Consider the following 14,748-nt stretch of genomic DNA (forward strand, 5'->3'; position numbering starts at 1 on the left):
AAGAGAATGTCCTCAAATATATTGTGTTGTCCATATTTAGTTTACTGTCATATAAAGAATGAAGAAAATATTACATTTAAGAAGCAAGAAACAGAAACGTGTGACTTTACTTTGTTTTAAAAAATACTTAAACTGATAAATCTAATAAGTCAGAATAGTTGGAGGTCAGTATAATAGTAGAGTTATTATAAACTGATAGTTGCAGCTCTGTTCAGTACATACGGACCTGAAGTTTCCATTAACATTCATATTTCTGATGTAAATGGGCTGAAACATGGTCAAGTAACCCCAGTGATCACATCCATCACGTTATGAAAGGCCTCACCGCTGCTTACATGAACATGACTGAGACGAACAGATTTATGATTTACTGGATGGTTTGACTTGTAATGAACTCAGGGTTTCAGTAGAAGCTCATGTGATGATCAGAGGAACCAGTATGTTTGGTTCTCCGTGATTTTAGATCCTATTTATTCTATTACTGTGTATCTGTTTTTATCAGTTTTACTATATCTTATATTTATTCTTATTTTAACTAGTTTTATCATATCTTGTATTTTGCACTTTGGGCATTTTCTGTTGTTTTAACCCATAAAGACCCGTGTTACTATTGCGCAGCATTTTCCTATATTTAATTTACTGATCATGTATGTATATGTTCAAAGGTTATTACATCAGAACAGAGAAAACTGAGGATAAATGGAGCAAAATATATTATTAACCCATAAAGACCCAGTGTTACTTATGTGGCAGTTCCCAAATGAATTTTTCTCTATATTCAACCTTACTCTTGTGATTTATCACCATTTATTGCATATTATCTTCTGTATTTTGTGTTTTTTCAGTGAAAATCATGAATTTTCTTATATTTAATTTACTAATCATGTAGCTGTTCAAAAAAGCTCAGAGGAAAGTTGTGTTTTATTATATAAGAAACAGAGAAAACTGAAGAAAATGTTACTTTTTCAACAAAATCTATCATTAACTGAACATAAACCAACAGTCTCCATCCGCTGTCATTGATCCAACTCCATGGGGTTTACTAGAGAATCAGTGTTGTGCATTTAATACTGTATATTCAAAGGTTATTACATCAGAACAGAGAAAACGGAGGATAAAATGAGCAAAATATGTTATTAACCCATTAGGACCCAGTGTTATTTATGTGGCCATTCAAAAATGACTTTTTCTCTATATTTAACCTTCCTTAAGTGGTTTATCACCATTTATTATAATATTATCTTCTGTATTTTGCGTTTTTTCTGTGAAAATCAGGTCTTTTCCCATATTTATTTTACTGATCATGTAGCTGTTCATAAAAACTCAGAGGAAAGTTGTGTGTCATTATATAAGAAACAGAAGAAAACTGAAGAAAATGTTACTTTTTCAACAAAATCTATCATTAATTGAACATAAACCCAGTGTGTCCATCCACTGTCATTGATCCAACTCCATGGGATTTACTGGAGAACCAGTGTTGTAGAAGATGATGGTGTTTCCATGGTAACTATGGACCCTGTGAACGTCCAAATGGGTCATATCTGATGACCATGAAAAGACGACAAACTGTATTTTACACCAATTACTGACCTGTATTAACAGAATTATTAGATCAACAGGTATTCACCAGTTCAGATCAGTAAATTCTCTTGGTGGTTGTGGATGTTTGGGTCTGTATGGCTTAAACCTTCTATATACTGCATAAACTTCACATGTCGTCTCTCTTCTCGTTTCCTCCTCAGTGAGCGCTCAGCGTCCTGACTCGCTGTCAGTGGCGGCGGCAGCGGTGGGGGCGGAGCCTCAGGGCCTGTGGACATCACAGGGTGATGCTGAGGTCAAACTCCGGATGGGGGAGTCGGGCATGGCCGCTGAAGCTCCGCTAACCATCCACCAGATGTTCACCTCAGCTGTGGAACGCTTTGGTGGCTTCACGGCGTTGAGCTGGAAGGACGGCGAGCAGATGAAGACCATGAACTACGAAGAGTACTACCAGACCTGTCGCACCGCCGCCAAGAGCTTCCTGAAGGTAACAGGAGGAGAAGTATGTGGACAGATGCTGAATGAAAACCCCTGAACAGACTGTGTTCTGTTTACTGTCCTGGGGTGGAAAATAGTCCTGTGTGGAACCACAGGAAGAGGAGCAGCTTCTGTTAGAGAGAGAGAGAGAGAGAGAGAGAGAGAGAGAGAGAGAGAGAAGAGAGAGAGAGAGAGAGAGAGAGAGAGAGAGAGAGAAGAGAGAGAGAGAGAGAGAGAGAGAGAGAGAGAGAGAGAGAGAGAGAGAGAGAGAGAGAGAGAGAGAGAGAGAGAGAGAGAGAGAGAGAGAGAGAGAGAGAGAGAGAGAGAGAGAGAGAGAGAGAGAGAGAGAGAGAGAGAGGAGAGAGAGAGAGAGAGAGAGAGAGAGAGAGAGAGAGAGAGAGAGAGAGAGAGAGAGAGATAGATAGATAGCAGCCTACTGGTATATGAATGTGAGTGGGTGAACTGTAAACTAAAGCGCTTTGTCCATAAAAGTGTGGAAAATATGAATACCGAGCATTTACCATTTGAAAGAAAACACCACTTAATCCATCCTTTGCTAATTTTAATTATGTCCATGAAGATAAAAAACACGATTAGGCTAAAGAGAAAAGAATTTTACTCTCTATGCTGAAATGGAATATTTTTTTTTGTCTATTTTTGAGTTTTTCCCTTCATTTAAAGTCATATAGTCACTACTGTCTGGAATTTGGGGTTGTCATTATTTATATCTTATTATGATCGTATTTGACTGATCCGACCCACTGGAGACTGAATTGGTCTGAATGTGGAACCTGAACTAAAAGGATTGTTCATATCTTCAGTGTAATTTTTCATCCCAGGGCCGGACTGGACCCATTGGGGGGCCAGATTTGGCCCCCAGGCCGCATGTTTGACACCTGTGGCCTAAATCCTATTTTTGGCCAAACTGTGATTTCTGCATAGCTTCACTCTTGGAACACTGCTGCTTCACTTTGCATCATCGGCTCTGTCATGACGAAAAGATGACTCAGGCCATTATGCTATGAGGTTAACGATGTTCTACATACCCTTAAAAAACGGTTTAAAAAAATCAGACTCATTTCATTCTGTCCTAAAATCATTTACTATCATTTAAAATGTTCAGTGATACTAGAAAATTGGTTTTTTTTAATCTATCCAAACAACAGCGTTGCATTCCAAACCTTCTGTCTGATGATAGAAGCTGATATTCAGTGTTTAGTAAATAACATGGGTCAGCTGTTATCCTGTTTGCTTGTTTTCGTATCTCCTACATATTCCACTTGAACTGAAATGCGTGTGTTGTCATTATAATCTTGATAAAACAACAAAACTAATAGTGGTTTTGCAGAAACGCTGTTCCTTTTTGTTGCTAACTCTTGCAGATGAATAACTAAACTCAACTCTGAACATGTTCAAGTCTTGACAAATTTGACACAATTACACAATGCGAGAAATGCTCTTGGATTGTACTCTACAAAAGTTTGACATTACACAATCAAAACTAAGACAAAAATATCTGCAAAACAGAAGCACTTTTGTCTGAACTCAAGAACAAAAAGAGACGATTCTCCGTCTCAGACACACAATACAAAAGCTTCTCTTCTGTTTAACAACAATCAGCTTCTGTTGTTGTTGTTGTTTTACAATCTTTAGTTAACGTGTCTGACTTCAGGCCAAGTCAGTCTAGACTGAAATGTCGGGACAGGCCTCGGCTGTAAACCAAAGACAAGTGGTTATTGTGAAACTCAACATGGAGGCTCCGTGGAACCCAAACAGACACTGAACCTGCTCATGTAGTCTGTGGTTTCTGTTTTTGGGCCATACGTGGTGTGAAGTGTCAGCAGCGCACCTCTGCCGGATGTTTAGGCTTATATTTAATATTCTATCTGCACGTATGAAAGACCGTATGAGGCGTTCACACTCAGACCTGCAGTTCAACACAAGACAAAGACTCTAATGACCCCCATCTGTTTTCTATTATAGTATTTGGTGTACTCTATAAAAACAAAAAAAAAAAGAAAAAGATTAAAACATACATTCAAACGTTGTCAACCAAAGCATTTTCACCAGTTGTGGGAAGGAACTGTAAACTTGTTTGGACTGTTATGCTTTTGTTTGTATTGTTTTAGTTACTACTTTGGATATATGTTTTATATAGGGCTGTAAGAAAACATCGGTTCTGCAGTATATCGTGATATTTCATTTCACAAAACTGTATCGATATTAAAAAGTACTGTATGGATATTTTTAGGTATTTATTCAAATGCAGATATTGTGGAGGTTCATTTTTGATTTTTTTGTTTTTCTTTTTTGTTTGTATTGTATTTATTATTATTTAACACCCTTTTATTAAATAATGCTCGTTCCTTTGTTGGGATTGAACTCAAATCCTGTTCTGATGTTAGTTGTGAACTAACAGAATCTGAACATTTGAACAGGATCTGAAACTGGAATGTCTGTAAAACAGAATTTCAGTTTGAACACAGTTTGAACATTTGGTGATAGAACATTAGATCCTGTTGGGATCAAATACAAATGTGTTTAGTATTTGTGCAGATTTATGGTGTAATTAAATTCTTCCAGGAAATTATTATTTAAAAGAAGAAACAAACAAAAAATTGTCTTTTTAACAGTATCGTGATATATCGTATTGTGATCCTAGTATTGTGATTTGTATCATATCGGCAGATTCTTGCTGATACACAGCCCTAGTTTTATATTTGAGTGTGATCCCTGTAAATACTTAGACATAAAACTTACCCTAAAACTTAAACTTAACTTAACCTAAGAGCTGAACGTAAACTTCAGGGAAAATTTAAACTGAACCTAAAACTAAAATTTAAACTGAAACTTACCCTAAAGTCTTGCTAAAAGCTAAACTTAAACCAAACTTAAGCCAAACTTAAACTAAACTAAACTAAACTTAAACTAAACTAAACTACTTAAGACATATAACATATAACAAGCTGACATCAGCTCATTTTGGACACATTTGATTGAAAATCACTAATAAATAACAAACAATAGTTGCATGTTATATTTTCTTCCAATCCGGTCCAACTTTATTTGTAAAGCCCTTTAATCCAACCACAGTGGACCAAAGTGCCATACAGAAGAATAAATAAAAACCAAAATAACAGAGTAAAATACATGAATAGATTAAAAGACATTGAACTGTAAAATAAATAAATATGAAACAAAAATACAGAAGAATTGATAAAACCCAAATAAAAGAATAAAATACAAGAATAGATTAAAAACATAAAAAGCTGCACAATTAAAAACTACAACAAATAAGAACAGTCTTGATCAATTCCAGTATTTGTTACTGTTTTAATTTTACACTGGCTTCAGTTTACATTATTACTGATGCACATTAAGCCTTATATTAAAGCAGCAGCTGCTGCTAAATGCTCAGAAAGTCTCTAAAGGAACGAACCTGCAGCTCACAGTGTAAAACCACCTCCAAATAACTAAAGGATGATTTCAGTGCATTTACATTCGCAGAAAAAATTATTAGACCACTCTTGTTTTTTTGAATTTCTTGTTCATTTTAATGCCTGGTCCAACTAAAGGTCCATTTGTTTGGACAAATATAATGAGAACAACAAAAACAGCTCATAGTAGTTTAATTTCAGAGCTGATATCTATCCATTTAACAGGTTTTCTTGATAAAAACCTCAATCACTTCAGTTCTTCCATCCATATGTGTGTCATTGTACTGACAAAAACAGTGCTTTTATTCGTTCCATGTTTTCTTTTCTGTCTGTTTTAGTCACATGACACACAGGAGTTAGGACTGGATTACATAAAAATAGTTTTTGATACCTCTTGATGGTCTAATAATTTTTTCCGTGACTGTATGTGTGAAAACATAACACAGGATAATGTTGTTTGTATCTTAAATAATCTAAAGGGTCATTTTAAGTATAATCTGGCTCTTTTGCAGTTCTGTGAAGTTATACGTATACACTGGTACTTTCCAATAAATACTTGTATTTGTGTATAAATATTTACTGTGGCCACCTCTATAGTTTGTCATGTAAATGCTGCAGTTCATGTTACTTCTAACACTTTTCACTTTCTGTTTTTATCACAAACTGTCAATTAAACCCAGAATCAACCAGAACATTTAACAAAATTCTATCAGTGAGTAAAAGAAACTGTGCTTGCATTTATCGGGGTTAATCTGAAGTTTTCTGTCCATTATATTTAATCCCATTTGGATTCACTTGTTTAACAACTGTTTCCCTCTTCCTGCAGTTGGGTTTGCAGCGTTACCATGGTGTCGGCATCCTGGGCTTCAACTCCGTCGAGTGGTTCATCTCTGACATCGGCGCCATCCTGGCAGGGTACGTTTCATCTCCGTCTCTGAACGAGTGTGTTTATGTCAGTGACAGAAAACGTCTCCTCTGTGTGTAAATGCTCACGTCGCTCATTCTGGAGTGGAATGAAAGGACACTGGAAATATGTGAGAGCACCTCAGCAGAGCACGTAGCCTGCGATGACATCAGAGTTCAGAGACGCCTGGAGCACAGAACAGGGAGCAAGCCTCTCCTCATTCCTGATTGTGTGAATGCTCTCTGGGCATGACCTCCAACAGGAGTCAGATGTTTGACAACGGCTCCTTTCAGTGAGGTCAAGTCTGTCTAAGGCTACGTTCAGACTGCAGACAAATGTGGCCCAAATCAGAGTATTTTGCCCATATGTGACCTGTAAGGCAAGTTTATTTACTGTATATAGCACACTTCATGTACAGGACAACTGAAAGCATCACAGGAGAGGCATAAAAATACATTTAAGATGAGAGAAAGGTAAAATACAAAAACATTAAAATTAAAATACACAAAATCATAAGCAATAAAATTTGATTTTAACCCTTTCATGCATAGTGGTCAGTCCAGTGGACAGTTCTTCTCCAGCTGTTCTCTTGTATATTCATGGGTTTGGTTGTTTTAGTTCTGTATCAGCCAACACAGTGGACACTTTTGCACCATCCCATAATAATACGCTGACATTCAGACCATTACTGTAACTTTGCTGTTCTTGATAAACCTGATCTGCGCTAACATGTCTAGTGTAAATCAGTTGTTAATTGTCATTAGACTGTAATTAACAGGGTTTTTTTTTGTAATACAAAGGTTTTTCAAATATATATATATATATATATATATATATGTATATATGTATATATGTGTATATATATATATATATATATATATATATATATATATATATATATATATATATATATGTATGTGTATAAAACAAGGGGTGGTCGAATAATTTTTTCCGTGACTGAATCTGATATTTTGCAATGTGACTTCAGTCTGAACGGCTAGGTCGCATTTATCGGAACTTTACATCATTGAAATGGAACAAACGACCCACAAACACAGTGTGTGTCTGCGTGGTCATGTATTCCGTCAGGACCTCTTTTGCGCATGCAGGTCACTTCAGGGTTGCATTCATTTCACACTCAAAACTGATAGAAGTCGCATTTAATGTGTGATATGAAAAAACACACAAAAAAATCAGATTTCACCCAAAAATCTGAATTGTGCACTAACCTCCTGAGACCCAGCAGTGCATTTTTGTCATCTGTAGGAGCAAAAGTGTCACAGTTTTACTTCAAAAATGCTGTCCATGCAAAGGACATTTCATTAAAAATAAATAAATAAATAAAAATAATTTAAAAAATGTATCTGAAATAAACTGTTGCATTATGCAGTTTCCAATCAAGACAGTTGTTTAATGTAGAAAAACTAAAACTTTCACTTTGCTGGATATCAGATTAAGACCTGCTGTCTGAAGGCAGCCGTAGAAAACAGTCGGACACAGTGAGCTTTTCCTCGGCTCATCTGGTTGCGTCACAAAACATCTGTTATGTGTCGGCAGATTTGACTTCCGTCCGTCCAGGTCCAGCCTTCCTAAAGTCCGTCTTGGAAAGCTGAGTGCAAAAGCGGATTGAAGCAGAAGAGTTTGTGGTAGAGATCACTGCTTTGTCATCTGTGTTATGTGGCGGGTCATAAACCTGGTATTTCAGTGCGCTGTGTTTGCAGATTCCTCCCACTCCCACACCTAACTCCACTCTCTGTTCACACTCTGATGTGTCACAGTAACAATGCACTGAAACCTGGCGACCAGTAAAACCAGTCCACATGGAGATTTCTTTGAACATTTCTTTGGAAAGCAGTCGAGCGTTTGCATGTACTGTTTCCTTTCTCACCTTCCATCAGAATCGGGCGCTGATGTTTCAGCTGGATGGTAAAATACTCCAGCTGTCAACAGAAATGAATCTGATATAATAATAATAATGCACAGACCTCAGCCTGCTGGCTGCTATTCTTTATCCTTGCACATTTTTTTCCATTGCACATTTGTTAATTACACAACTTAACTTAAATGTTGATACACTATTTTGGACAAAAGTTTTTTTATCTTTATTTAAAATCTGTTTTAGTTTTTTTTTTTTCGTGCCTGTTTACAGAGAGAGCATAGTTTAAATAAGAAAAGCAGACCTCCCCTTAGACAGATCTGTGCCCCCCTCCCCGATCACCACCAAAATTGAATCATTTCTTCCTTGTGCCAGTATCAACATTTCCTGAAAATTTCATGAAAATCCGTCCATAACTTTTTGAGTTATCCTGCTAACAAACAAACAAACAAACAAACAACACAAAGTGATCACAATACCTCCTGGTGGAGGTAAAAAAGCTAGAGTAAAATTCCTTGTATTCTTTTGAAGATACTTGGCGAATAAAAGTGATTGCTTTTTTTTTTCTGATTCTACTTCTGATTCTTTTTTTTCTGATTCTGATTCTTTTTTTCTGATTCTGATTCTTTTTTTGTCTGATACTGATTCTTTTTTTTTCCGATTCTGATTCTTTTTTTTTTTCTGATTCTGATACTTTTTTTTATTCTGATACTTTTTTTTCTGATTCTGATTCTTTTTTTTTCTGATTCTGATACTTTTTTTTATTCTGATACTTTTTTTCTGATTCTTTTTTTTCTGATTCTGATTCTTTTTTTTCTGATTCTGATACTTTTTTCTGATTCTTTTTTTTGTCTGATTCTGATTCTTTTTTTTGTCTGATTTTGATTCTTTTTTTTCTGATTCTGATTCTGATCTATCAGCTTTTGCAACATAAGAGCTTTATAGTGGTTTTAAGCTCATCACTACACTCAAACGCTGCTCTTTAAAACAAACCAGACAAACATTTATCAAACTGACTAATCAGTCCAGTCTCTGTTGTAAAATCTGAAAATATAATTGCAAATTGAAGCAAAAAACAGTTTTTGTTTGTTTTCTGCAGGTTTGTTTTGTTAATAATGATCAGATATCAGGAAAGCAACCTTTACTACTTTGTCTCAGTCGTGTAAATTTTAATGAATGACTCTTGACTTAAACAGGAAAAATCTTTTTAATGTAATCTAAGGAAAACGTGGAAAATTGCAGTTAAAGTATATATTGGCTTAATTTAATTAATTTTAATGTGTTGAGAGCAGATAAGACTGTTGGTTTCTTTGTGTTACATTAAATATCAGTTTCATTATCAAAATAAAAACTTGCTCTTCTGCACAATTTCCCTTTGAATTTCACTTCAGCATGAGATGAGAAAATCTGTCATTAGTCCCAGACAGGGAAATAAATAAGCTCTACTGCAAAGTTTTATATTTTATATATCGGGCCCTTTTTTAGACACATTCCGGAATCCTTGGAGTAATCTGACTCATGCACCTTTTTTTAATCCTCTAACACAACTACATCATGGCAGGTGAAGGACTGTGTTGGGCCTGTAAATGGGATTATTTTGAGGGGATTATTTTTTATTTTGTTTAGGGATTCTTTTGGGGTTTTTTTTTTCCTTTTTTTGTCATTATTGTTCGTATTATTTGTAAGAAAGCTTAATAAAAAAGACAATGGTTAAAATATATATGTGTATAAGCTGCACTCAATAGACACAGAAATATTCATTAAGACCAGAAAATGTGTGAAAGTACCCAAGTATGTCGTATCACAGCAGGATCATAAACTCTGTAATAAATGATGGAATCTGTCAGAATCAAACCAGAGGAGAGTTTCATCTTTTTCTGTGTATTTGTAAATATAAAAGACAATTCGTTAAACCTAATTTTCCTCTCATTTTCTTACTTCTTTGCATGGTTGCAGTGGCTTTGCCGTGGGCATCTACACCACAAACTCCCCCGAGGCCTGTCAGTATGTGGCCGAGAACTGCAAGGCCAACATCATCGTGGTGGAGAATCACAAACAGCTGCAGAAGATCCTCCAGGTGAGAAAACAGTCAGGACAGGAAGTCGCTTCAACAAGACAGAATTTAGGATAGTCCTTCAGGATTCCATTTTTTAAGTACAAACTTTGTCACTGGTCACAGAAGGAAATCACTGATGTTTTAGACTCATGTTATAGCGTCATTTGAATGGATGCAGTATTTGTCTAAGTGTATATTTTAATGGTTAAAGCTCCTCTTAAAACCCACCTCTTTTCTTTGGCTTTTCACACCGTGTAGGTTGTTGATTTTATGTGCATGGATATTTTATTAGAGGTGGACAGTTCTATTTATTTATTTATTATATTTCAGTGTGATTTTATCTTGGTATTTTATCTTCTTATGTTTTTATTGGGGTTTTTTTGTGTACTGTACAACACTTTGGAAACCTTTGTGTTTATTTAAATTTGTGCTTTAGAAATAAAAATGGATTGGAATGGTGCAATAATTATAGATATTTGTCCTCTGGGAATTAAAAGGTGCTGTTTTTTTTTTCTTTGACATTTCTCTGATGTGTGCAGCATGAAATGAACTTTTGTGTTTGTTCTCAGGTTGAAGACAAACTGCCACACTTGAAAGCAATCATCCAATACAAAGATGCACTGAAAGAGAAGAGACCAAATCTGTACTCGGTAAGAACAGCGCCATACTCTATAGCTGATGTGTGTAGCGTTCAAGAAACCAAAGGCAAGGACCAACACAAAAGGCAAATGCATATCTGTGATTGGAGTAAACTTATGGAACAACCTTGATAAAGAATTAAAAACATCCACATCAGTCACTAAAGTTAAAGGATGTTTAAAACTAAGGCATTCAACAAATAAACAGTATTATGCTTCTGCCTACACCTTATCGCTCATACTTAATATAGAAATCAAACTGTATGAATGTATAGATGATTCTCCGTTTAATGGACAAATAAATTGCAACTACTACCATTATTTAGTTCATGAAACATCCCTTAACCTGGGTGAGCATATTATACACACATTGCACTTCATGTTGTAAAAGGTCATACAATCACGGAAAAAATTATTAGACCATCAAAAGTCCTCAAAAACAATGGTTCTGCAATCCAGTCCTAACTCCTGTGTGTGTCATGTGACTAAAACAGACAGAAAAGAAAACATGGAATGAATAAAAGTACTGTTTTTGTCAGTACAATGACATAGATACTGATGTGAAAAACTGAAGTGATTTTGGTTTTTTATCAAGAAAACATGTTAAATGGATAGATATCAGCTCTGAAATTAAACTACTATGAGCTATTTTTGTTGTTCTCATTATATTTGTCCAAACAAATGGACCTTCAGTTGGACCAGGCATTAAAATGAACAAGAAACTGAAGAAAATAAGGGGTGGTCTCATCATTTTTTCCACGACTGCATTATTTTTCACAATTTGTTCTGGGTCAGAATTCAAAAGTTGTTCATTTTTGCATGATTTTAAAAATTCTGACCCAGCCACTAAAATCAGCACATTGTAAACAAAGTTAAATTACTACACTAGAACCCTTCTCCGAAGTAAGTAAAAAATGCACATTGACACGTTTTAGCATTTTGTAACATTTGACCTAGCACAAAAAATAACAAACCACATTAACCGGTGTTGCTGTGAATCATTGACATATGCCAGACTGCAAAAAAAACCCAAAACAAAACATGTGGTACCAGGTACTACAAACCCCCGCCCCTCACACGTATTTCAACCATTGTAAGTAAAAGGGGAGACTTTTTTTTTAAATCATAGAACATTTGAACTTGGACCTACTTTTCTCAAATTGTAATGGCATCTATTCTTAGTCACTGGCAATCTATAAACCCAGTCTGGCATGAATTCAACCAATAGTTTTACTGCTAAAGTTTTAACAAACCAACAAACAAACCAAAAACAACACCCCTTGCCTCCAATTTTTATATAATATATTTTTTAAAAAAGTTTGTTTGTGTTTTTGCACCAAAAAATATGGTTTGTTTTCATTACAAACATGGAATTTAAAGGGCTAAAAATATGACAGTTATTGAGTATTTGTTATTTTTTATGGCTCCAGTTGATGAAATACAAAAATGTAAAAAAGTTATAAACAAACTGTATGAAAAACTGCAAAGATTCTGCACTTATGGACATTAGGAAGGACGTCTGTGGGTGGGATACCAAAGGGTTCAGTGTCAGTTCAGTGCAGTGCAGTTGTTTTCTTTGCAGAATCAGTACCAACAGTAACAGTAAAGGAATATATTACATAGAAAAACACTTCAATACTCTTCTTGGTCCATCTTAGTGGGCGGAGTTTATGGAGCTGGGACGTGACGAACCAGACGCTCCCCTCGATGCGATCATCGCCAGCCAGAAACCCAATCAATGCTGCACGCTCATCTACACCTCAGGAACCACAGGACAGCCCAAAGGCGTCATGCTGAGCCATGACAATGTAAGAGAGCAACGGACACGTTTGGTGGGGATGGGAGATGTGGACACATGCAGCTGATGCGAAAGATTTAACATCATTCATTCTTTTATTTAGTTATTTTTTTATTTTAGAGGTGTTTATATACCTGAACTAATTTTTTTCTACACAAATCTAACATAGATACCACAATAACATGTATCAAATGACTGATGGTACATGATGTCACCACAGAACTGACTTAAGAGGATAAAAGTGCTGAGTTGTAGGACATATTTGACATATTTTAATGTTTTTTTTAAATGCAGGGTCACATTAAAAACATCCCAGCTAAAAAAAGAAGCCAAATATCCATTAAAATAACAAAATTGTCTCAAAATTATCAATTGAAAGACTATATTGGCCTCAGTTTATGCAAGCTGAGCTTATTTCAGTAATTATTGCAGTAATTTAAGATTGACTTGTTAATATTCTTAAACTGTGTAAGTGTTCTCACTGTGAAAATAAGGACTAACATTTGTCTTTTGCTGGCATATGCAAACAGTTATTTTAACTTGGTACTGGTTAAATCCAACTCAACATTAACTAAAGACTGATTAAAACACAGTTAGATATGTAAACATGTATTTGCAAATTATATCAAAGGGTAAAAGACATTTTGCTTGCATTATATGGGGTGAAATTAAAAAGTTATGTCCAGGATTTTTAACCATATTTTGATTAAAAATTTTTAACAAACTCTTTTCATCTTCCTGCAGTTGGATCTGCCAAATTAAAGTTAGATATATTTATATATATTTTTAATTGTATTTCTGAGAAATAAGACTATATTTTCTTGAAATTCCTTATTTGCAAACCTCATCTCCTCCACGTTTTGTCCAAGTTTCTAAATGACTAAATCTATTTGAATAAAACCAGATGAGAGTGGAATCTGTAAAAGTCAAACAGAATGCATTCAGTTCATGCACCAGTAGAATCACTAAACTACTTATGAATATGAGTCTGAATTTTGAGACGTCGTTTATTTTTTCCTTTCTCAAACATCAAAACTCATAAAATCATCCACATAAATGTCCTTTTGATGGCCTACTTTTATTGTGCTCAAAGTCCACAAAGCATCTTCATGTCTTCCTCACTGGCGTCCGTAAACGGTCTGTATTTACTGTCCCCTCAGCTGACGTGGACGGCGCTGTCCACCAGCCGACACGTCCATCTGACGGAGGCCACCCAGGCGCAGGAGGCCGTGGTCAGCTACCTGCCTCTGAGCCACATCGCCGCCCAGATGGTCGACATCTGGGTCTGCATGAAAGTGGGAGGAGTCACGCACTTCGCTCAGCCCGACGCCCTGAAGGTGAGACACAGAGACGCACGCTGTGACGCGTCTGAAACACGTGCAAACCCCTGAAGCCATAACGTCGCCACGGTGACGCTCAGCTGATGATACTGATGACATCAGATGAGAAGTTCATCACTTTTAACAACAATACAATCAAACATCACAGACGTACCAAATAATAACAAAAATCAGTATTTTTGAAATGGGGTGTAATTATTCCAATTTAACCTAAAAAAGACCCAAACATCCACCACCGACCAAAACCATCTGCTGATCTAAACTGTTTAAGACCTGTTGATCCGCTAATACTATCAATACATGTAAATAATTGGTGTCAAATACAGTTCTTCATCTTTTCATAGTCATCAGATATGACCCATTTGGACGTTCAGAGGCTCCATAGTTACCATGGAAACACCATCATCATCTACAACATTGATTCACCAGTAAAACCCATGGAGTTGGATCAATGACAGTGGATGGACACACTGGGTTTATGTTCAGTTAATGACAGATTTGACTGAAAAAGTCACTTTTTCCTCAGTTTTCTCTGCTTTTGACTTAAAAATCCTCTACTTTAATCTGAGTTTTTATGAACATCTACATGATCAGTAAATTAAATACAGAAAAATGCCTGATTTACACTGATAAAATACAAAATACAGAACATAATATTGTAAATAAATGGTGATAAATCACTT

General features: G+C 35.7%; 1 protein-coding gene across 1 annotated transcript in view; it reads left to right on the forward strand.

Moving 5' to 3' along the window:
- Positions 1-14,748, forward strand: part of acsbg2 (acyl-CoA synthetase bubblegum family member 2) — a 40,194-nt gene that overhangs the window by 14,789 nt on the left and 10,657 nt on the right. The window contains exons 4-9 of the mRNA XM_030132793.1: positions 1,743-2,026; positions 6,280-6,368; positions 10,190-10,310; positions 10,859-10,939; positions 12,586-12,735; positions 13,886-14,062. Coding sequence (XP_029988653.1) covers positions 1,743-2,026; positions 6,280-6,368; positions 10,190-10,310; positions 10,859-10,939; positions 12,586-12,735; positions 13,886-14,062 — 902 coding nt within the window. The remainder of the gene's footprint in view (positions 1-1,742; positions 2,027-6,279; positions 6,369-10,189; positions 10,311-10,858; positions 10,940-12,585; positions 12,736-13,885; positions 14,063-14,748) is intronic.

Source organism: Sphaeramia orbicularis, chromosome 4, assembly GCF_902148855.1.
Source record: "Sphaeramia orbicularis chromosome 4, fSphaOr1.1, whole genome shotgun sequence".
Lineage (NCBI taxonomy): Eukaryota > Metazoa > Chordata > Actinopteri > Kurtiformes > Apogonidae > Sphaeramia > Sphaeramia orbicularis.